Source organism: Nycticebus coucang, chromosome 1, assembly GCF_027406575.1.
Source record: "Nycticebus coucang isolate mNycCou1 chromosome 1, mNycCou1.pri, whole genome shotgun sequence".
Classification (NCBI taxonomy): domain Eukaryota; kingdom Metazoa; phylum Chordata; class Mammalia; order Primates; family Lorisidae; genus Nycticebus; species Nycticebus coucang.
In genome coordinates, this window is record NC_069780.1 from 107572871 (window position 1) to 107597431 (window position 24561).

General features: G+C 41.1%; 1 protein-coding gene across 12 annotated transcripts in view; it reads right to left on the reverse strand.

Moving 5' to 3' along the window:
* Positions 1 to 3754: 3754 nt before the first annotated feature.
* The window catches only part of PALLD (palladin, cytoskeletal associated protein), a 283256-nt gene continuing 262449 nt past the window's right edge, over positions 3755 to 24561 (reverse strand). For 8 of the 12 annotated variants that reach the window (XM_053585997.1, XM_053585961.1, XM_053586013.1 and 5 more), the window contains 10 exons: positions 23688 to 23786; positions 21906 to 21956; positions 20650 to 20871; positions 17274 to 17423; positions 14667 to 14761; positions 12148 to 12280; positions 8868 to 9075; positions 7473 to 7638; positions 6883 to 7016; positions 3755 to 5772 (listed from right to left, as the gene is read on the reverse strand). In XM_053585997.1, coding sequence (XP_053441972.1) covers positions 5600 to 5772; positions 6883 to 7016; positions 7473 to 7638; positions 8868 to 9075; positions 12148 to 12280; positions 14667 to 14761; positions 17274 to 17423; positions 20650 to 20871; positions 21906 to 21956; positions 23688 to 23786 — 1431 coding nt within the window. In that variant the 3' untranslated portion in view covers positions 3755 to 5599. Of the gene's footprint in view, positions 5773 to 6694; positions 6741 to 6882; positions 7017 to 7472; positions 7639 to 8867; positions 9076 to 12147; positions 12281 to 14666; positions 14762 to 17273; positions 17424 to 20649; positions 20872 to 21905; positions 21957 to 23687; positions 23787 to 24561 lie in introns of all 12 variants that reach the window. The other 4 variants (XM_053586003.1, XM_053585972.1, XM_053585983.1 and 1 more) reach the window with 3 other exon arrangements.

Sequence of the window (24561 nt, forward strand, 5' to 3'; positions counted from 1 at the left end):
GATCTCTAAGTGTTCTCCAAACATCTTTCCAAAAGGAATGCATTCCCACCAGCAGTGTAGAAGTGTTCCCTTTTCTCCACATCCACGCCAACATCTCTGGTCTTGGGATTTTGTGACATGAGCTAATCTTACTGGAGTTAGATGATATCTCAAAGTAGTTTTGATTTGCATTTCTCTGATGATTAAAGATGATGAGCATTTTTTTATATGTCTGTAGGCCGTGTGCCTGTAGAAGACTGAAACTGGACCCACACCTTTCACCATTAACTAAGATAGACTCTCACTGGATTAAAGATTTAAACTTAAGACATGAAACTATAAAAATACTAGAAGAGAGTGCAGGGAAAACCCTTGAAGAAATCGGTCTGGGTGAGTATTTTATGAGGAGGACCCCCTGGGCAATTGAAACAGCTTCAAAAATACACTACTGGGACCTGATCAAACTAAAAACTTCTGCACAGCCAAGAACACAGTAAGTAAAGCAAGCAGACAGCCCTCAGAATGGGAGAAGATATTTGCAGGTATGTCTCCGACAAAGGTTTAATAACCAGAATCCACAGAGAACTCAAACGTATAAGCAAGAAAAGAACAAGTGATCCCATTGCAGGCTGGGCAAGGGACTTGAAGAGAAACTTCTCTGAAGATAAAGTTAATTTCTTTAAAGTTCATTAAAGTTTCCTATGATTTACCCTTTTTTTTTTTTTTTACATACCTGTTACTATCACAAGGGGGCAGTATTCACATCAACCACAGCTGAATATAAAAAGACGGATCAGCATACAGATTAGGTTCCCATGGTACAGATTTTTTTTTTTTTTTTTTTTTGTAGTTGATGGTTTTACATTTACCCAGTAATTATAATTCATGAAGTGTCGTTTTACCTCCAATACTGTTGCTTTCAACACAGCAGCTGCTTTCTACACAGCAGCTGCTCTCTACACATGTGACTGGTCCACATAAATATGTTATGGCACCAACCCTGTGACATACACCTGTATTTGTACAGGATGTATGTGATGGGTTTGGCACGATGATGTCATCACGCCGGGTATTCTATATGGGTGGACCCACTTGGAGACGGGTAGAGGAGCGGTGTCTCTGTTATTAAAACCATCAGAAATGTGTGTTTTCTGATGGTCTTAGGTGACCCCTGTGAAAGGGTCGTTCGACCCCCAAAGGGTTCACGACCCACAGGTTGAGAACAGCCATCCTAGAACCTCTCTACTCTGGGCTCAGGGCTGGCACATGAGGATTATCTGGCAGAAAGGACTGTAGGTGTTGGCTGTGGTCTTGGGGCTGGAGGGGATCTGCTGACTTTTTTCCCCACAAAGGGCTGGTATGAGGTGGGTGGGGTGGCAGAGGCAGCCCAGGACCACCCATAACCACACACGACCATGGTGCCTCTCCACTCCCCCACTACTCTCCATTTGACACCTCCTGGGGTCTCAGCTGTTTGTTCATTGCCTAGGTCCTTTCTTGTCAGCTGTCTCCCTGACACTACTCTCCTTTCGTCACCAAACATGTTTGTCCAGGCTCATGCTATTGGTATAAATTCACTTCTTCACTTTAACTCTGAATAATAGATAATATTCCACTGTGTGAGCAAATCAGTTTATTCCTCCTCCTAATGAAGAATTAGGTTTTTCTTCAAAAATTTTTAGGCAATTCTGGGCAGCGCCTATGGCTCAAGAGTGGGGCTCTGGCCCCATATACCAGAGGTGGCAGGTTCAAACCCAGCCCCGGCCAACAACTGCAAAAAAAAGAAAAATAGAAAAGAAAGGCAGAGGTGACCTGCCTGGGCAATGCAAAGATGGCACGTGCACCTGGGAGCAGTTAGAGACCACTGTCATATGGGCCACAGGGCATGGGCAGGTTCCACAGCTTGCCTGTAGAGTTAGGGGTTTGGGCTGGAAATTCTCAGGAGTGGGCCAGCCAGATCCTTTGTCTTTGTCTTAGGAGAGGAAAAGCGTTTGTGTCTGGCTGTGTTAAGGCCCCCAATACAGTGAATCTTAGATCCATTCTCAAAGTAGTGTTTATATAGGCTAATGTTGTATATAGAAAACAAATTATTTTAAAATAATTATCAAAGTATTAAAATTTATGATGTAATGTCTGTACATTACCCCATCTCTTGGCAGGTCTAATAACTGCCATAATTTTGAAGGGGTGCTGAATAAAAATGATTTTTAAGATATCTGCAGTATTTGGAAGATAATCTCTATCAGTATAGTCATGGTTACTTCTCTACTGTTGTTTTGTTGCCTGTTCAAAACTGAGGGAAGTTTTAAATTTTGGTTGAGGGTTAATCATTTTGTTTCCATCCAAGATCATAAATTTTACCATTTGTATAATTTTATTGGATGTACATAGTTTGTAATTGGAACAATTTTACCAAATCGTTTTAGTTTCCAACTACATTAAAATGACAGCTTACATATATTTGGCTAATATGTGCCAGGTACCAAGTTAAAAGCTTTACATGCATTATTATCCCACACAATCTTCATAGCAGCCCTGAGCAAGAGGTACCATTTTAATCTCCATTTTACAAGTTAGGAAATTGTGGCTTGGGAAGGTGAAGTCACCTGCTCCACACGATGACATACAGACTCAGATTGGCCAACTTCAACACCCAGTTCTTTTCCATCATAATATAAAATTCATTGTTTTCATAATTTAAAGGAATAAATTTACATGGTATAGTAGCCTCTAACTACTGAGGCAAGCTAAGGTGATTTTTACATGTTACTGATGGTCTTTATAAAAGAAAATCTATAGATTTAATGTGGACAAATTCTGCATTAAAGTATATCATGGCTATTTTAAGCTATGTAGCAAGTCATGAGGTATAGAAGACAATCTGAAATACACAATTCCGGTGTAATTCAAACATATTCTCAAAGCCCCAGTAAGAGGTAAATACTTTTACCTTATGGAGGTGCTGAATTACACAAAATAACCATCTTTAACCCTTTGTTTCCTGTAGCAGGAAAGCCTAGGGCCAAGTATGTTGTCCATCTGTTGTAGCTATCTAGATATTAACGCTGTATTTCTTCCCTTGTTCCTTTTTTTTTTTTTGGCAGTTTTTTTTTGGCTGTGGCTGGGTCTGAACCCTCCGGCATATGGGGCCAGCGCCCTACTCCTTTGAGCCACAGGCGCAGTCCCCTTGTTCATTTTTATCTTCCTATGTTTTGTGTCCTTTTAAACTGTGGCTTATGTGTGGATTTATCTGCACAGCTGCGGTGCATGAATGTGGTGGGCAGGACTCTAAACTGGCCCCCGAGACCCAGTCCCAGTGTATACACACCTCTGTTATCCAGTCAATCAAATGCAAACTGCCTGCTTCTCTGAAGGGATTTTGCAGATGTAATTAAGACCCCAAATCAATGACTTTAAGAAAGCGTGAAAGGGCTCTGGTGAGAGGGAGATGCTCAGTGCTAGTTCTGAAGATGGAGGCTATGAGGCAAGGATATGGGAGTCTGTAGGAGCTCAGCACAGCTCGTGGCTGGGGGATGGAGTGAGACTTCTGTGTGAGTTCTTGACAGTTGTGACACAACTCCTTGAGCTTAGAAGTGGATCTCAAGCTAACCAATGATTTAACCTTGTAAGATCCTAAACAGCGACACTAGTGTCATCGTGCTTGACCTTTTGATCTACAGAACTGTCAGTGACATTTAAAGCCTCTACGTTTGTGCTCATTTATTGCAGCAACAATAGAAAACCCTAAATATTTTGCTTCAGAAAATAGCAACTATTATTTGTTAAATATTTATTGATATTAAATCTACATTACACTGGCACAACAATACAAAGTAGTATGACAGTACTTTTTTCCTATAAATACAGCAATAAAGGCAGCAAAATAATGCTATTTAACCCCAAACCCAGCAAGTTAGCAAAAGTCACATTTAAAAAATTTGGCAAGATATGACATGTCATAATTCTACAACATAGATAGGTCTGTGAGAGCGTTGCCTGGTGTCTGATTCCACGTTAGTGGCACAGAAGCAAGTCAGGGAAACCTGTGCCATGCTGTACAGAGCTGAATGAAGCCTGTTACTATTTAAGACTTGGTTGGTGTTCTTATAAAGAAACAGAAAGCTGTACTTGTGAAGCAGTAATATGAAATATATGGGGTGGCACACAGGTATAAACTTACTATATATGAATTGAGTAACTTAGCTAAGAGAGTTCAAAACATAAATAAGAAAGAGAACTGTGTTTTGCATAAGGAATAACAGTGTTTATTTTCATAGCAAAGTACCATTACAGCCTTATGTTATATACTACTAGGCTAAATTATTTTTTCTTCTCTTTAAAATTTATTGGTTCCGACTTAAAACCATCAAGTCTGGTCAGAATCCACCCCATCTAGCTGATGCAGAATTGCACACACCCAGCGCAGTCTTGGCTGAGCTGCCTCTCACCACCTAGAGCCCAGCACCTCCTTCAGCAACTGCAGGTCAGCTGGGTGGTGAGCCAGTGATTTCCACTGTCCACTTCGTGGTGCCACTGAAAGGCCCGTTATGGCACAGACCTATTTTGTTTCTCCTGTCTCCACTTCCTTCGACTGCAGCTTCCTGTCTGTGCCTGCCTTACAGCTTCGATTCATTATCTGCTCGCCCAAACCACCTACATCTTCCCCCTGCACACACTTCACACTCTCTCAAGTTCCTGTTGCACATATGCTCTAAACTTCCAGCTGACCCTAAATTCCTTGACTTGTGTATGGCAGTGTCTTTGGCAGTCCTCGTGCCCTTTCTCTCTGTGTAAATGAGTACAATGTAATTGTGCTGGTGGCACCTTCCTTAATTCTCCCTAGTTCTCACAGACCCCTGTGTCCCTCAAATACCGTATACCTCAGTCATTTCGGTACTTTGGGTACCTTTTGAGGAATGGACTGTAATATATTTCTGCTTTATTCAGAATACTTTATATTAATTATATTTAAATTAGCCTTTTAATATGGTCTATATAAGCTTCCTACCAAGGTAGCATGGAAAGAAAATACTACACACAAAGAAAAAAACGTTAAAAAGTAAAGTATTAACCTTGTTAGAAAACTCTTAATGCTAATAAAATTTAAAGCAAGATTTAATAAAAAACCGTTTACAAAGACAAGGCATTTCCTTGGCTTTCTCTATCAGCTCTTCCTCTCTCATCCTTACATATTGCACTTGGCTCACTGCAGCTGTCTGAACAGTCTCAGAGTCGCTGTTGTGTTTGTGGCACAGCTGCCTCACATTCAGCGTTTCATGCCATCTTGCTGTGTGGCACCTAGAGCTGTGTTCAAGGCACTTGTAGGTAACACCGACGTGGTTTCCTGTGAACAACTGATTTCCTTAGCATTTTAGCATTTCAGATCACTTTAATGACAGCAAACCCAAAAGTATCAAATTGGACAATAAATGTGAATTTTCTGTGCAATGTGTATACTTCTATTAGCATCACCTACTTAAATGCTAAATTTGGTATATCAAGTAAGAAAAATATTATTTTGGTGTTTATTTCTTACAGTCACTTTTACATAAGGTGACAAAGGAGCATGTTGGTCAAGGCAGTGGCTGTCTTGGTGTTTCAGCACCAACAAGAGAGCTGGTCACAGGTCCTCACTTTCCACCAAGGCAGTGCTCAGTGCCAGGTGGGATGGGCTAGCTTCAGGCTGGAAGGCTGCTTTGATGTCTAGTCCCTGGTCCGAAAGTGCCGCATAGCGACTGGCAGAGGGCCGGACTTTCTTTGGCTTGGTGCTCTGCGGCTGCTGATGCCACTGGGCTACAAACAACAAGGTAAATTAAGATCTTTTATCATTTATTTATTATGAAACTATAGAATATTTTAAACATAGTTACATCCAGTTAGGATATGGGAGGATAAATGCATTCTTTGTAGTTGTAATATATATATATTTTTAAACAAAGATATAATTGGAGAGCCCTTAGATGTCAGGATGGATATGTTTTGATGGGTACCAGGGGCACGTCCTCTGTGAAAGACTGAGCACAGCCACAGTAGAGCCAGGGGAATCGAGGGACCTGTGCTGCACTCATGTGTTAATAGGTCTATGCAGGGTGGTGGATATTGTTAAAGACCTAAAGTAAACACCGTAGCACAGGGGACCCTTTGACATGAGCTTCCTAACTCTCACACTAATTCATTTTCTTATTGAAGAAAATATAGTAGTTAGGAATTGCCGATGGATGTTTTTAACACTAATCAGTTGAAAGGAATCAGGCAGGAGAGAAGGCTGGGGCCACCCAAAGTTTTTTGTTTCCCAGAAGAGATAAAGTTTGAGGTCAGTTCTTATTTCTTTTGAGTGGTTTTCTTTATGTCAATGGATCACATCAAACTGTTGTACTGATTTGTAAATCCAGTAGGACAGTTTTCTTTGTATTTAGAGGCATGTACACAAATACAAGTCTATGGCAGAGCTGTGTAAGACACACTAATGAGAAGCATGAGCAAGCACACATTCCAGCCTTAACAGGACACGAATCTCGAGTGCATTAGGGCACTGTGATGGGATTATCCCAAAGGCAGTCACTGGCAGAACACAGTAACAAGAAAATGTGAAAAACACGTAGCTATGCCTTAGTCTACTGGCAGCTCCTCAGGATGCTGGAGTAAGGAAGCCACAACTAGCCAATGTAAGAGAAATCAACATGCATGTTTTGCTAATAAAGTTCCTGAATGGTACTTGGGTATTTGTTCTCCTGGTATGGTTCATTATTAATGTCGAGAAACTATAAATAGAAAGAGAGAGCAATATGAATTTTTTTTTTTTTTTTTTTTGCAATATGAATTTTTTGACAAAATATTATAGTAAGAGTAATTTGCTGTCCAGATGTCTAAATATTCCTAATTTAGTGAGAAAATGGCACTCACTGTAAACATCCAGCCTGGCAGTGCAGGATACAATCCCTGCTTCATTCTTGGCTGACACGGTGTACCACCCAGCGTCATCCTTGGTGGCTCCCTGGATAAGCAGGCAGACGTAGCCATGGCTATCCTGGTGCATGCTGGAGGAAGGGCAGAGGCATTAGGGCACTAAATTGTAAAAAAAGTGGCTTTGGACATAAAGCATCATTTAGAATTATGCAAGTAGCAGGTAACAGGGTCACATTTAATTCTGCAGTGGCTACTAGTGCACTAACATTAATGGGAAGAGCAGATACCAAGAGGGTGAATAGATCAGCCTTTACAGAAACCTCTGAATAACCCTAAAGCAAATGAATCCATCTTTTCTTTTACATGTAAAGATAAATTCTTAAAAAATATTACTGTCAGATAATATGCTTCCTCACCACATTATAGCTTCTGTCTAAAAATCTTACTCTACATTAGAGTGATTGGTCTGTGACTCATAAAAAGTGTGGCTTATTGCACAGAGCTGTACAGTGCTTTATAAATGTGTCTTTATAGCTGTCACCAGGACTGAGCACTTTCCATTAGGCCATGTCATGGTGCTGTCTTACCTCACGCGATCAGTGCTGTGAGTGAGTGACTCATTTTCTTTCTTCCAAAATATCTGTGGTGGTGGTACTCCTGAGACATAGCACTCCAGCCGCACGGGGTACCCATCAGCAACCCCTGTGTTCTGCAGCTTCTCAATGAACATGGGGGGCTTGTGTACTTCTTTGGCTAGGAAAGCACAAGATGGGTTGCCCATCAGTGACGCAGAGGGGCTGCAGGAGACTCAGAAAGACCTTTGGTTTTGTACCACTTTTGACTCACGTGCTGTTTTCTTCATTCCACTCACTTATTAGTTCAAGTCTGATCAGCCCACATGGCGCCCTGGCCACCTGCCACCTGTTCTGTGCAACAGCCGTCACCAACCATGCCACGCTTGGTTCCCTTAGTGCCCTCTGAGAAGCTTGCTATGAAGATTCTGAAAGTCTATAACTCCCAGCTTAAGTAAGAAATGCCAAGGACTTACAGGGGGAACATGCAGGGAGGCATCTTAATCCAGCAGCTTTAAGTAGTTACCTACAAACTATGAATGCACATTCCACAAACTACAAATTTCAACATGTATTCTTTGAAGGCAGCTATGAAAAAAGACAAGGCAACTTTACTACCTAGTCTGAAAAAAAATCAGAACTATTTGGTTTGTTTTTGAGAGAGAGGCTTGCTATGTCGCCCTTGGTAGAGTGCTGTTCTGTCACAGCTCACAGCAATCTCAAACTCTTGGGCTTAAGCGATGCTCTTGCCTCAGCCTCCCAAGTAGCTGGGACTACAGGCGCCTGCCACAACGCCTGGCTATTTTTTGGTTGTAGTTGTCATTGTTGTTTGGCAGGCCTGGGCTGGGTTCAAACCTGCCACCTCCGATGTATGTGGCTGGTGCCCTTGCTGCTGAGCTACAGGCGTCGAGCCCAGAACTAATTGTTATTATTCAATATTACCTAATCCAATGGGAAATTGCTTTCAGGGATCAGTGGTAGAAACCATTTCAGAGAAAAATTTTGAATTTTAGAAGCATTGTACTTTCTGTTAAAATTGGGAATATGGGCAACACTTCTTGTATAAGCAAAGCCCTGGCTGGGTTCTGGGTATCTATATGCTGCTGCAGACTCTCCCTGTACCACACCGAGGACCACTGCACAGACGAGAGGCCACACAGCCCACAAGACCTGCTGAAGTCCCCTCTTTGGTTAGCTGGAGGAAAGGAAGATTAAATGATAATGGTTAGACCTGAGCACAAGAAATGAATGTTTCTGACTTGTTGGGCTTTATTAACATGTGCTCATCGACTATTTTGATGATACAGGTTGATTTACTTTCCATATTTGTCAATAATGCAGACTCAGTCTACCCTTGTCAGTCTGATGATGTTTCTGACAGAGAAAGAGAGGGTTCACAAGAGAGCATACCTGCAACCACCAACTCCAGGCTGAAGGAGTTCTGCCCTGCCCGGTTGGTGGCGATGCATGTGTAGATGCCGGCGTCCTGAGCTGTGACAGGCTCTATGATCAGGGAGTGTACCCCGTTCTCGCGCACCAGCATCTTGTGAGTGCTGTCAGGCCGTATGGGCCTTCCATTGAGCTGCCAGCTCAAATCTGGGTTTGGTAACCCACTGACCTAAACCAGAGGGAACATAATATTAAAACAAAGGGAAATCACTGCTAAGAAATTTTTGAGTAGTATAAGAGGTGGCTGTTAGTATCAGCTCCTGTGACTCTGCTTATAGCTTTCCAGGGGTGAGATGGCAGTCTCGCTCTGGCTCAGGCTGGTCTTGAACTCCTGAGCTTGAGGGAGCCTCCTGCCTCAGCCTCCAGAGTGATTACAGGTGGGAGCCACTGTGCCTGGCCCCAGTGGTTTTGTTTTTTTTTTTTTGAGACAGAGCTTCACCACGTCACCCTGGGTAGAGTGCTGTGGCATCATGGCTCACAGCAACCTTCAATTCCTGGGCTTAGCGATTCTCTTGCCTCAGCCTCCCAAGTAGCTGGGACTATAGGCGCCTGCCACAACGTCTGGCTATTTTTTGGTTGTAGTTGTCGTTGTGTAGCAGGCCCGGGCTGGATTCAAACCCGCCAGCTCTGGTGTATATGGCTGGTGCCTTAGCCGCTTGAGCTACAGGTGCTGAGCCCCAGTGTTCTTTTAATGGTAGAGATGTCAAGGATAGTTATGTCCCTGTACAGTGAAATAAAGTACTTTCATTTCTTTCTTTTTTTTTTTTTGTAGAGACAGAGTTTCACTTTATTGCCCTCGGTAGAGTGCCGTGGCGTCACACAGCTCACAGCAACCTCCAACTCCTGGGCTTAGGCGATTCTCCTCCCGAGTAGCTGGAACTACAGGTGCCCACCACAACGCCTGGCTATTTTTTGTTGCAGTTTGGCTGGGGCTGGGCTTGAACCCGCCACCCTCGGTATATGGGGCCGGCGCCCTGCTCACTGAGCCACAGGCACTGCCCAGTACTTTCATTTCTTTTTTTTTTTTTTTTTTTTTGGTAGAGACAGAGTCTCACTGTACGGCCCTCGGTAGAGTGCCATGGCGTCACACGGCTCACAGCAACCTCTAACTCTTGGGCTTACGCGATTCTCCTGCCTCAGCCTCCCAAGCAACTGGGACTACAGGCGCCCGCCACAACGCCCGGCTATTTTTTCGTTGCAGTTTGGCCGGGGCTGGGTTTGAACCCGCCACCCTCGGTATATGGGGCCAGCGCCCTACTCACTGAGCCACAGGCGCCGCCCGTACTTTCATTTCTTAAACATGACTAAAAATAGAGGTATTATAGTTAATCTCTATATAACCATTATTTAGATTCATATTTTTTCATATTTTAAAATAATAAAATTTTATGTAATTTAACCCCATACATAAATCAGTAGACATATCTAAAAAAGTTTTCTTACACAATCATAATTCCATTTTTACGCATAAAATTAATAATCCATTGACATCATCTAAAATAACATTTTCCCCGTTGATTAAAAACAAGTCATTTTACAAGTGGTCTATAACTATTTTTAGTATCAAATAAAATTATATACATTTATCATGCATAACATATTCAAAAATGGAGAATTGCTAAATCAAGCTAATATGTGGATATAGCACTTAAAAATCTATCCTCTGAGCAATTTTCAGGTATAAGTTACATTGTTATGAACTACAGTCACTGTGGTAAAGGATAGGTCTCTTTAACTTACTCCTGTCTCTGACATTTTGCTTCCTTTGATAAAGGTCTCCTCATGTCCTCTCCCTGTCCAGGCCCTGATAGCCACAGCAGAATCTCCTTCTGCCTCTGTGAGTGAGATCCTGCAGTGTGGGACTGTGCTCAGCTTATTCACTTAACATAATGTCCTTTGAGTTCATCCATGTTGCCCCAGATGGCAGTACTTACTTTAAGGCTGACTAGTGTTCTACCTGGGATGTGCTGTGCCGCCTCTTTCTAGCCACCTGCAGATGGGCACTCAGCTGAATTCCCTATGAGGACCATGCAGTGGACATTATGTTTTGGCTGTACAGACAGCAGTGGGATTGCTGGGTCATGCATCAGTTCTACTTGGATGAATCCTTTTTTTTTTTTTTGAGACAGAATCTCACTTTGTTATTCTTGGTAGAGTGCGATGGCATTCTTTGTTGAGACAGAGTCTCATCCTGGGTAGAGTGCCGTGGTGTCATAGCTCAAGCAACCTCAAACTCTTGGGCTCTAGTGATCCTCCTGCCTCAGCCTCCTGAGTAGCTGGGACTACAGGCGCTCACCACCACACCCAGCTAGTTTTGCTAGTATTAGTAGAGATGGGGTCTCATTCTTGCTCAGGCTGGTCTCCAACTCCAGAGCTCAAGGGATCCACCAGCCTCACTCTCCCCAGAGTGCTGGGGTTACAGGCCTGAGCCACTGCGCCCAGCATGAATTCTTAATTACAGACAGAAAATGAAGTACGCACACACTCAAACACACTCTGAAACTCAACTTAATGTACTTACTACATTTCTCAGCATAAGTATTTTTACAACATAATACAATCCCAAACAGAACCAGCAGAGGGAGCCCACGTGACTCTTTTAAACCCTAATCACAGTTAAGAGCAAAAATTGTGAAGTTTACAGGCTGTACTGGACTGAAAGCAACACAAACCCCGTGGTTCTGAAACATCATTGTCTTTACTATACTTAGGTATGGTGTATAAGGTTCTGAGTGAAGAATATATTTAATATAAATTTAAATGTAAACAAAATAATGATGAAAAACAGTATGTAGGCCAGGCACGGAGGCTCATACCTATAATCCTACCATTCTGGGAGGCCAAGGTAGGAGGATCCCTTGAACTCAGGAGTTCAAGACCAGCAGCCTCAGCAAGAATGAGACCCCATCTCTGCTAAAAATAGAAAAACTAACCTGGTGTTGTCAGGAGACTGAGGCAGGAGGATGGCTTGAGCCCAGGAGTTTAAGGTTGCTATGATCTGTGATCCCACTACACTCTACCCAGGGTGACAGAGTGAGACTGTCTCAAAAAAGAAATATGTAGATATCTATCTCGTATTCATTTCTTTTCATCTAGTATATCTATCTTTTATTCATTTCCTCTTTCTTAAACTGGAATAACTTTATACCTTATATAATTTATCTAAAAGGAACTACAGAGAAATGTCAATGATGGGGGTGAAGTGAAGCAACAGATTGGCAGGTTGGTAAGATACTCTTACTTTGCAATCCATTCTGCAGAGTTTTCCTTCCTGAATAGTCAGGTCTCCAGGGGCCTGGAGGAAGTGAGGTCTGCAGAATCGCTCCTGAATCGGCTCATTTTCATCTCCACTGTCTCTTGATCTGGATCGAGGCCTTGAGACAAGACAGAAATATCAATAGATAGTTATTTCCAGACTTTAGTCATCTGTTTTCTTAATATACCCAAGGTAATAATATAATTTTATCTGATTCCTACCCCTAAGATTTATACATTAAAAAAAAAAATCAGAAAGCTTGGTGCCTATAGCACAGTGGTTAAGGCATCAGCCACATGCACCGAGGCTGGTGGGTTCCAGCGTGGCCCGGTCCAGCGAAACAACAATGACAACTGCAACAAAAAAATATCTGGGCATTGTGGTGGGCACCTGTAGTCCCAGCTACTTGGGAGGCTGAGGCAAGAGAATCGCTTAAGCCCAAGAGTTTGAGGTTGCTGTGAGCTGTGATGCCACAGCACTCTATGTGATGCCATGGCACTCTACTGAGGGTGACATACTGAGTCTCTGTCTCCAAAAAAAAAAAAAAAAAAAAAAGTCAGAAAAACAAAAATCTTCTTTAATTTCAAAATTTACCATAAATTTAATATTCTGCTAATTACGTAAGTCATAGATGGGGAAATGAAAATGGAGAAGAAATGGGGTATTATATATTAACACATTTTTTCTTAGTATTTTTTAAAGGTTTATGAAAAGCAGCAATAGTTGTTGCTGATTACCAAATCATTTTCAACTGAAATTACTATAATTTTCTACTGTGATTCTGAAATTTGTAGAAAATTAAAAGTTCTTATTATTCTATAAAAATTTTAATATATTTTTAATCAAAATTCTTTGATATTAACCAGGAAAACAATGTTAGGCAAGTTTTCTTTTTCTTTAGTTATCTATATGCTGAAAGGCATTATTCTTTACTTTAAAAAATTAAGATTTTATAGATCTTCCAGATTTTCTGCATCTCTCTCCCTTTTTTAAGAGGAACACAATTTAAAGTGAGTGCAGTGAACACTGTAGAGAAGAGCAATATACTGCATACAAATTCTATCAGTAACCACTAGAAAATAAGTTTAAAAACATTCACTAGAAAAAGCAAGAGTGGAACAAATGAAATATTAGCATACCAGGCTATTAAATGGTCTATTCTTCTCTAAGTATAGATATAATTTATGAGAAAAATGCTTTCTAGAGGACCCATTTCATATGGAAAAGCTTAAACATATTGAAGACCACAAGAAAGGCAGTAAGGACAATCACAAGACAGTGGCCCTTTTGCTAAGTATGCTGAGAGTAATTATTGACAAGTCATTGACAGATGCTTGGGTCATATGAAGACACTGCCACCACATGGCTAAAATTAAATCTGCACGTGCTCAGGTGCCAGTTGTCTTATCAATGTTGGTGAAGGTCTCTGGATCAAGTCACCTAAGAAGGTGTAGACGCACTCCCCTCCGCCCCGCCCTGTGTGATGCTTAGTCAGTTTCTCTGCTGGCCTCTGTGAGCCTGTGTTCAATTTACAGCAGGCCTATTTGGGGATACTCGGTAAATAAATATCTAGGACCCCAAGCTGACAGGCTAGTTGACTTACCCTTATTTTTTAAAATGCAAATATGTTATTAAGAAGTAGTATCTCTTTTCTGTCTCTGCCTCCCATTTTTCTGTCTGCATCCCTGAACAGATTCAGGGCTACTAAGACTGAGAAGCCTGCTGTTATTAGTTTAAGCATTTAAAATATGACAGATTTTGGCTTGGTGCCTTAGCCCGTATACCGGAGCTGGCGGGTTCGAATCCAGCCCAGGCCCCACCAAACAACAATGACAACTATAACCAAAAAAAAAAAAAAAAATAGCCGAGTGTTGTGGCAAACTCTGTAATCCAAGCTACTTGAGAGGCTGAGGCATGAGGATCGCTTAAGCCCAAGAGTTTGAGGTTGCTGTGAGCTGTGATGCTATGGCACTCTACCCAGGGAGACAGCTTGAGACTCCATCTCAAAAAAAATAAAAATAAAAATAAAAATGACAGATTTTAAAAATCTGCAAAATTTGTGGTCTGATGGTCTTGAACTAAGAGCTTTACATTAACAAAATAGCTGATTTTAAGAAATTTAGTGGTAAATAGTTATCATGGTCAACTCACATAGCTGTTGATACGCAAATATTCAAAATCAAACTTCTTTAATCATGTACTCATATTTAATGTTAATATACCATTTAAAGGTACTGAGTGTGTCTTCACACATAAAATGTGCTCTATTTGACAAATTAATAGTGGTGTATCTGAGCACGCCTAGTGCATCTCAACAAATGTTTGTTCCCTCTCCTTTCTGAATAGCAAAGGACCCACACATGGTAAGTCTGTACTCATGTTTCATCTTCCACTTCTGTGGCCACACTGTGATTCTAATACTATTGACTTGATAGTGATAAACAAAAAAAAACAAGAATAAACAAAATAATAGTGACACCTATGGGAAAGAACATCTGAAATACCTTCTGGCGTGAGGGTGGCCTGAGGGGGCGCGGGGACTGCGGCCTCTCTGGTTGACAGCCTGGACCATCAGCCGTCCAGTGCAGCTGGTGCGGCCCTGCCAGAGACACCAGGAAGGGGTGACTTGTTGTGCAAAGCTGGTAACCATTAAGCATACTCATGTCTACTGTCCTGCTCCCCATAAGACATCATCGCACAAGACATCAGTGTGGTGTGTTAGCAGTGGCAGCACCCCTTTCAGAAAAGCATCTTCCCTGAGTTAAGTTCCTCAGTAAAACTCTAATGCAAAGAATTTGGATGAGAGGCTCTTTCTCTCAACTGTTAAATAAACTTCACTGTTTTATCTAGGACAGTATTTAACATGACAACCCTCTTTGAATTAATCATAATCTGTGCCTACTGGTTGTGGCCAATTCTGAATCAGAGCTACGTGTTTCTTGTCAGGCATTTTAGTGATGACCTTACTGAAAGTTAGTGGCATCCCTTACCCAAACCACACATGAAGGAGGAGATGTCAGCAGGAGAATATGAGCATCGTGTGAGAACCACGCCTGGGATGGCCTGAATGACATCACATTCACATAAAATGAACAAATCTGAGACTTACAAACCAGAAACAGTTAAATACCTAAAATATTTAAGGGCCTGGACACAGAGCTGACCCTCCACACCTGCTGGCACATTCTGCTCTAAGGCAGGGTAAGTTGTGTCTCTGAGTTAAAGTGCTGGCAACTGACTGAAAGCACACACGTACCAGGTACACGGAGTGCTTCTTACACATGTTAAAGTGCTGGCAACTGACTGAAAGCACATGCGTACCAGGTACACGGAGTGCTTCTTACACGTTAAAGTGCTGGCAACTGACTGAAAAGCACACGCGTACCATGTACACGGAGTGCTTCTTACACATGTTAAGGTCTGGCAACTGAAAGCACACACGTACCGGTACACGGAGTGCTTCTTACACGTTAAAGTGCTGGCAACTGACTGAAAGCACATGCGTACCAGGTACACGGAGTGCTTCTTACACATGTTAAAGTGCTGGCAACTGACTGAAAAGCACACGCGTACCATGTACACGGAGTGCTTCTTACACATGTTAAGGTCTGGCAACTGAAAGCGCACGCGTACCGGTACACGGAGTGCTTCTTACACGTGTTAAGGTGCTGGCAACTGACCGAAAGCACACGCGTACCAGGTACATGGAGTGCTTCTTACACATGTTAAAGTGCTGGCAACTGACCGAAAGCACACATGTACCAGGTACACGGAGTACTTCTTACACATGTTAAGGTGCTGGCAACTGACTGAAAAACACACACGTATCAGGTACACGGAGTGCTTCTTACACATGTTAAGGTGCTGGCAACTGACTGAAAGCACACGCGTACCAGTATACTGAGTGCTTCTTACACACTTGTTGAAGTTGTGTGTGGGGGGGAAGAGTTGGGGTTTGGGGGAGAAGGGAGGGTACTTTTGTCACTGATTAAAAAACTATTAATGATGGTGGTTGAGTGATGGTTGTTCATCATTGTTAATTGAGAGGGTAAAAACAGTTGTTAGATGTTCATTGAGCGTGGAGGCTCTTCCTTGCTCCCCTCAGTAAGATAGAGAGATAGTAGTTGTTAATTGAGTGTGTGGGGGTGTGCTCCATTGATTGATAATATTGAGAGATTGAAATTGATTGATTGAAATTAAGAATTCAAATTAATTTGAAAGGAATTTAAAAGAAGGAAAACTTGGAACTTACCATTTGAGAGGAAGATCTTAGGGGGTCAGAGCAGGCACAGTGAGATGGCATGTGGCTTGCTGGAGTGGTGGGTGAGTGGTCGAGCTAGAATCTGTGCCCTGCCAAGCCACCTGGCCTGAGGCTGCTCAGTGTGGTTCAAGTCCTGGGCTTTTGTCTTTCTGTTTGATTTCCTGCCCTTCTTTTCCTGTCACACATTTGGTTTCTCCCAAGGTACAAAGTCATTTCTTACTCAATTTGGGTACTACGTATATTCTAGTGTCTAGAATGTATAAAATACTTGGTAAAAAAGAATTTTCAGGATTCACCTGGGAACTTGTTATCCAGGAACCTGATTCTAAAAGGCAACTGATTTGCTGACCCTAAATCTAGGGGCAAATTGAGGAGAAAACACATCCTGAATTCTATACATAGGTACTATCAAAATTATGTGACTGTGCTCTTATACAGTGCTTATCCCATTAACAAGTGTGTATTTTAAAAATATTTTACTTTGTTTTCCTTCTACTTTATTTTCTCCATATAACCCTACCTGATATTTCATTACTTGTGTATTTGTTTAGCTCTTATTTTCTACTATAGGGCTGTGTCCACTCCATTATTGCCATCTATTGCTTGTTGGGCCCTAACATTTGTGAAAGGAATACTTGTCTACACCGAATCACTTGGTAGAACAACACATGATAGGGTAAGTCACTCAGGAAATGAGGAATTTTTCTGTCCTCTGAAACCAAGATGGATGCAGAATTTGGAAAAATAGTTTCATGAGTCAAAGGAGCATAACTTCACCTAATTAAACAGCTTCTCTGTCCAATCAAACGCCCATAGGCACTAGATATAGGCCTGCGCCATCCTTCCTCACCTGAGGGTTTGCAGCCATGATGGTGTAATTCCCATCATCGTCCAGGGTAGAGGCCATGGTGTGGAGGGAGCAGGTCCCGTCTGGGTCTCTCTGAATGGCATAGTGACTGCTCTTGGGAGATACCTGCTTCCCATCTTTAAACCAATAAACCTGAGAGAGGAAACAGGACCAATCAGGACGGATGAGGAATGTGTATAGTTGCATTCTGTTTGGAGGACTGGAAATAACATGGTGTCTGAAGACCTGACCTGAGTTTTCATGTTGAACCAAATACCTATATAGGAAATTAAATTTTGAGTGAAAAAAAGCAGGTAGCAAACAAATTCAATTCTATTTTACTTTAAAAAAAATACCTGGTATACAACACCTCCTTTTGTTTTTAAAAACATGGCATGGTTTCCATACATTATTTACATAATGGGATATATATTGAATTTGGACAGTTACGTAGGGGTTGTTTCTGTCTGGAGGGATTGTAGGCATTTTTCTTTTTTCAAATGTATTGGCAATTAAAATGTATTACTTACAATTTAAAGGTAATAAGGTTGTTTCCAAGACAATCACAGATCCCAAAGTCTAATCATTCTGCTGAACTGTCTGACAAATAGATGCCGCAGGGAAGGTGGGTGACTGAGGCTGGGATTCTGAGAGAGCAGCGCATATGACCAAAGGCCTAAAGCTTGACAGCTGCCCTCATTGTGGCAACAGAAGCACAGTAGTATTGAAAAGTACAATATTTTTCACATATATAACTTAAGTTGATAAAAAATTACATGTGAAAAATAAGGTAAAAGTAAATTTTGATTAAATACGAATTTTAAAGTGGTTTAACTACTTCTATAGATCCTCTTTCCTTCCCTCATTTTAAACAAAACCATTGGTCCACAGATATGTAATGATTCAGTTATTATTCTGGGTTTAGATTATGAACTACACAGTGGAAAGATGGGCTTACTATTATGAATTTCAGTGCCAGCAGCCCCAGTATGACTGAGATATTGAGCTAGATGTCTACATCAACTTTGCTCCAGACTTACTGTTAGATGGGAAAATAAACCCTTCTCCTCCTTTTTTTTTTTTTTAGCCACAAGCAGGTTCTTTGTTGTTATTTTTACTCCTTGCAACCAGAAGCATTGCTGATTCCTAACAAAAGAAACCTGCTTTGGACCCTTTACTTTTAAAATAAAATTATTCTTAATGTTAATCACTGTGCAAACTGAGACACAAATTGGCATTCAGAATTGCTTTCCTGTCAAAGTATGACAATATTTGAAAAATTTTTTTTAAAACTACATTCTTAAGATGCAAGGAGGCTAGAAAGATACAGCAATAAATAAATGCATGAATTATCAGGGTCTGATTTAGCTTCCAACTCCTATTTTTCAGACAGCTCCAAATTTATAGAAAATTTTCTTTATTAATACTAGAGCCCAAACATTAATCAACTGGACCATTAACTTTCAGTTCTAAAAACTGAATTATATAAAGCATCATACTTTATAATTAGTAGTTCAAGATATAATTTCTTGTTGAATTTCATTCATAAGTTGCAAATTTATTTTTTCATGAGAAAGTCTTTAAATGATTATCAGTACACCAGGTAACAAGTTCTTGAATTCTATCATCTAGTAATTTTGAGTAACAGAAACTAAAAGCAGCCCTAACAATTACATTAGTATCTATTATTCTAATGACTAGCAAGAATGGACTATTTTCAGTCTAGCTGCTTCACACAGGTTACAAATAACTACTTACTACTTTTTCATAGATAAAGACCCTGACCTTCAAGAAAGCATTAAGGAAAAAAATTACTTAATCCATTTCTTTCCTCAAAGAATTGGGTGGTTTTTTTTTGGGGGGGGGCGGGTCTGCCTTTTTTTTTTTTACTAGCACTTAAGAAAGTCAAAACTGATATATATGGTAACTGAGCTAAAAAAGCATACTTCAGATGAGTTATAAATCTGTACAGTGATACTAAATTTGTTCTCTAAAAAGTGAAGGGATCTACTATAGTATAATATACAGAAATAATTTAATGCCTTTCAGAAGAACAAATAACAAATTTATTTTTAATACATATATTTGATATCATATTTGGAATACATAGCTATTATCCAAATTTTGGATATGGTAAAGAGGCTTTTTAACAATAAGTTTTTGCAGAAGTCCCATTTTATTAGGAAATGGATAAAGGTTTGGAAATATAAGGCTATTTGTTTGTGACTGTGGGGCTGGAATTCAGTTTTAAGGAAAGAATACGATGGTACAACTTACTTTATTATGAAAACAAAATTAACACCTGGACCTAAAGGAAAGCGGTCCTTATGAGCACCCAGTGACCCTATCTCACTGTCCTTTCTTCCATTTGGTTCTCACTTCAGTTCAAATCCTCAGGGAGTGTACTTTTCATTTCTACATGCTTGTTTTAAAAATCTGCATTCTGGGGGAGGAGGGGGACTGTCCTGTTCTCTCGTTATAGTTCTACCCCTTTTTAAATAGTTTCAATTACTTTAAGTAGTTATTTTAGAGCCTCTTTAGTGCGTCCAATATGGTGCAGTGCTTGCCCTCTGTTTCCCTGCTCCTGGCTCTGTTGACTCTCCTCACCTGGTCTGTCAGTCTTTATTGGGACTAATGTTTAGCACAATTTCCTCCTTTCTACTCTGGGGGAGTGGGAAACACCTGGAGCTGCACCCATGTATAGGATAGTGCTTGCTTCTAAGGGTTGTAATCATCCTTTCATATTAATTTCTGCACTTTCAGTTCCATATGTCATAGTGTAATTTGAGGGTTTCAATTTCTTGCTCTTTTTATCCTTTTCACTCAAGTTCTAGGGAAGTTTATTGCTTTGCTGGGCTAGTGAAGTTAACTCTAGTCCTTCCTTTAAGGAGCGGGCACCCTGTGCCCAGCACATGCACACACTCCTGTGGCTGGTGCTGCCACCACCTTCCTAGCAGCAGCTGTGATCACCTCCTTCCTCAGTACACACAGGAAGCCTTGGTTTTGTACAGTAGGTTTAAAGTTTACTACATACAACCAGCGGTCACTTCTTGGTGTGTACAGAGCACAGAGTACACACCCAAGCCTGGCCACTCATCAGCTCTTGTACCATGGCAAAGTTAATTAACCACACAGAACTCAGTGAGGTCATTTGCAATTAGGGAGTGACAGTGAGGAGTAAATAATACAGGGCTCCCTTTTGTTCTCCACTCCCCACACTCCCTGGTTTCTGATGGCTCCTGAAGGTGGCCCTGACCTTCAGGTACCCAAGAGAGGTGGTCTGTGTCTCTCCCTCCCACCACACATGCTGTCTTTTGGAAGCTAACTTCTTCCTCAGAAAACAACTCTTAAAAAGCCAACTATTTTATTGTCAGCTCACATTTGGCGTTGGATTCCCAGATACTCTACAGGTGAAAGTCACTGGCATCCCCTCAAAGATCTTGTAATGTTTCAGCTTCATCTCAAAGATCGGGGCCACCCTCTTGTCCACAGGAACATCCACGAAGGGTGCTTCCTCGCCTGACTCTTGCACAGGAGACCTCTCCAGCCGGTACTCAATCTCACTGATGAGCCTCTGCTCACAGCTGGAGACTTTGTACTCCTAGAGGGACAGAGAGCGTGAGTGACACTTCCTACCATAGCATGTCCCCTGCTCCCACCCTGCCTGGTGGGTTCTGTGTGCCTCACCCTCCCTGTAAGGCACCATGGAGACAGAGATATTACTAACATGGAGCTCAGAAACATACTCTGCACCCAGTTCAATTCCATTTGAAATTAAAACATCTGGAAGTGAGTAGCTGTCTTCCAGACCTATCATCCAAGAAAAAGAAAAGAAGGGAAAAACTCCAAAAGATCAGTGTTTTTTTTCCTCCTCTCTTGGGGCAGGAGAAAGAGGGACAAGGACAGAAAAAGGCAAACACAAATGCTGTGTTTTCCTAAACTCTTCATAAAAATAAAGTGTTACACAAGGGGAGCAGTGATATCTCTCCGTAGGATGAAAGCTGATGCAGGGTGGGGCATCTCTCCCAACAGCTAACAGTACACATGTGGCAAACAGCTGCATAGTACACAGAATTTTAAGAAAAAAAACATCTAACATCCCTGTGCCTCTCGGGGCCTCCTTAACTCAGGGAACCCACTAGGTTTAGAAGGAAAAGTACAGCGGACAATCCACGCAAAATTTTGGTTAAAGAGTGTATCAGCATCTTATGTGTGATTAAAGTTAATCCTACAGGGTATGTTTTTTTTTTCCTACAAAGTAGAATAAAGACAAGTTGGTTCAACTATATTTAAAAGTTACTGAACTCTGAAAAAAAGTTTGTGTTTGAAGGAAGAAATACCATGGTAAAACTACAAAAAATAACACTCAGAGTTGTTTTGTCTAATTACTATCAAATTAATCACTACTACTTTTCTCTCAGAAAGATATAACAAATGAAAATTGTCTCATGCTTTAAAGTGCACACTATATATTAATGACACATTAAATTCAAGTTTGTAAATAAATATCAAGAAAAATCATATTGCAATTTTGTTCATCTGATAACAAAAGCAGATACTAGTCATAGCATTTATAATTAATTATGGCAGTAAAGACAGATGGGGAGAACAGACACAGTGACAAAAAGGCATGACCTTTTGACCATCCAGAGGTTTCCCTACAGAAGCATGAGGAGACCCAATTTCCTGTAATAGTAGAAAAAAAGTAGTGAAGACCAATAATAGAAATAAGAATCCAGCAAGATTTCTAGTTTTCTTTAAGTGAAACTTTTGTAGTAGCAACATTTAGCACAGACAGAAAAACTTTCAGAGTTTGAAGGATGACAACAGACATGAGAAAGAGGTTACTTGATCCTTTAAACTTCTTTTAAAACTTTCTTTTAGCTTTGATACTGCATCTGGACACTCCAAATAAAAGCAGCTTATATCAAATGCATGAAGTGACTTTTTTAGTGGTAGCTGGGGAACAAAGAACATTTTAGATCTTTTGCCGATCAGTGATTTATGACTACAGATACTGTCTGACTTTACAGTGGTGTGACACATCAGCCCACGACCATTCTGTCTTTCACCTTCAATAAGGTAGTATAAATTCCGTGACAATCAGCATGTTATTATAAATAGGCTTTATGTTAGATGATTTTGTCCAACTGCAGGCTAATGTCAGTGTTCTGAGCACATTTAAGGCAGGCTAGGCTGAGAAGGCCAGTAGGACAGGCGTGTTAAATTCACTTTCAACTTACAGAACTTTTTTTTTTTTTTTTTGTAGAGACAGAGTCTCACTTTATAGCCCTTGGTAGAGTGCTGTGGCGTCACAAAGCTCACAGCAACCTCCAACTCCTGGGCTTAGGCGATTCTCCTGCCTCAGCCTCCCGAGTAGCTGGGACTACAGGCGCCCGCCACAACGCCCGGCTATTTTTTTGCTGCAGTTTGGCCGGGGCTGGGTTTGAACCCGCCACCCTCGGCATATGGGGCCGGCGCCTTTCCAACTGAGCCACAGGCGCCGCCCAACTTACAGAACTTTTAAGTTAAGATGGGTTTTATCAGGACACAACCTCATCCTAAGTCAAGGAGCATCTGTACATATGGAAGAAGGTAAAGATAGTCTTTTCTGTACAGAGATACGTTACTTTAACTAGGTATTAAAAATACACAGTTGACCCTTGAAGAAAATGGGTCTGAACCATGAGGGTCCACTTCTAAGTGGATTTTGGCCACGCCTACAGCAGCAAGATCAATCAATCCCTCCTGTTCCTCCTCCACCTGCTCAATATGAAGCTGAGGAGGATAAAGACCTTTAATAATGAGCCATTTCCATTTAATGAATAGTAAATATGTTTTTTATTCCTTACGACAAGCACTTTATTATAATACATAAGGTATATAACATACAAAATACATGTTAATCAGCTGTTTGTTACTGGTAAGGCCTTGGTTAACATTAGGCTATTAGTAGTTAACTTTTGGGGAAGTCAACAGTTACATGTAGATTTCAAATGGTGCAGGGGGTTGGTGCTGCTCACCCCATGCTGTTCAAAGGTCACCTGTAATGGGAATATACACTAACTCTTTCAAGTGAAGTCATTGAAAATGTGTTTCTCCACACAAAACTATTTTGCATCAAAGCATGGGACAGGAAAAAACAGAAATACTCTAAAGTAGAATAAACTGATAAATAAGAAGATAAAAAGAACAGTTATCACTGACGGAAATGATTCTATCAATGACTTAACATCATTAAGGAGACTTTGTGCTCCTTAAATATCAGTTATAAGGTTGATTAATATTAATATAATTTTCTGTGACTTCCTTTACACTTTCCAGAGAAGTGATCCTAAGAATCATGTCCATGAAAAGTATGGGGAAAGGAGACAAAACCATTGTTACTCCTCGAAGCAGCCCAGAGCAATATGGCACCTGATTAGCTGGCTCCTCTTCTGGCTCCCGGATGTTGAAGACGGTTGCGCTGTCAGCACCCAATAGTCGCCGAGCCATTCTTTCTTCATATGTTAACCTCTAGACAAAATAAGTCACCAAAATACAAAATTAGAGGAAAAAAAATCACAAATACATATACCTTATGAAAGAGAATAAAAACAGAGTATGTTTTGGTGTTTTCTGAGGCTACCTATGCTCCCCGTTGTCAGAAACAGTGTGGGAAAGGAGCTGCCCCATCCCCATCTCAGCCACCAATTGATACAGCACCAATTTAAAGTGAGCAATAAGCAACCAGGCAGAAGCCACATAGAGAATATGTGTCATACACTTATCCTTCGTGAAAATCACAGAGGAAATCAAAGATGTGCAAACAGTAAAATAACCATTTAAAGGAAATGTTATTTTATAGCCATCTAACGGCTTTGGAATAGCCCCAGGGCTGAATGACAGGAAGAGCAGAAAGATACTCTAGAAGAGAAGATGCAGAAGGTAAAAAGAACATATCACTGATGGAAACCATTTCTGTCACTTGCTTAACATGTCTGGCCCATAGGACATGTTCAGTTTGTGTTAGCTGAGGGCGGTTTTAGCCCACCTCTCAGTGATGTCCTCTGTACTTTGAGGTCTTCACTGCTCCAGGCATTTCCTAGGCTGCTGTGTGACAGGGATGAATGAGGTAAATGTAAGGATCCCTAAAGAACGATGGCACATGGCTGCGTTAGCCATAGGAGTAAGAAAGAAACCTGCCCAGGCTGACGCCACATGCACGACTCTGCTTGGAAGCAGACTGCCTGTCCAGCACACAAAGCGGTGTGCTGATTCCGGCACTTTGGAATCAGCCCCAATTGTTTTT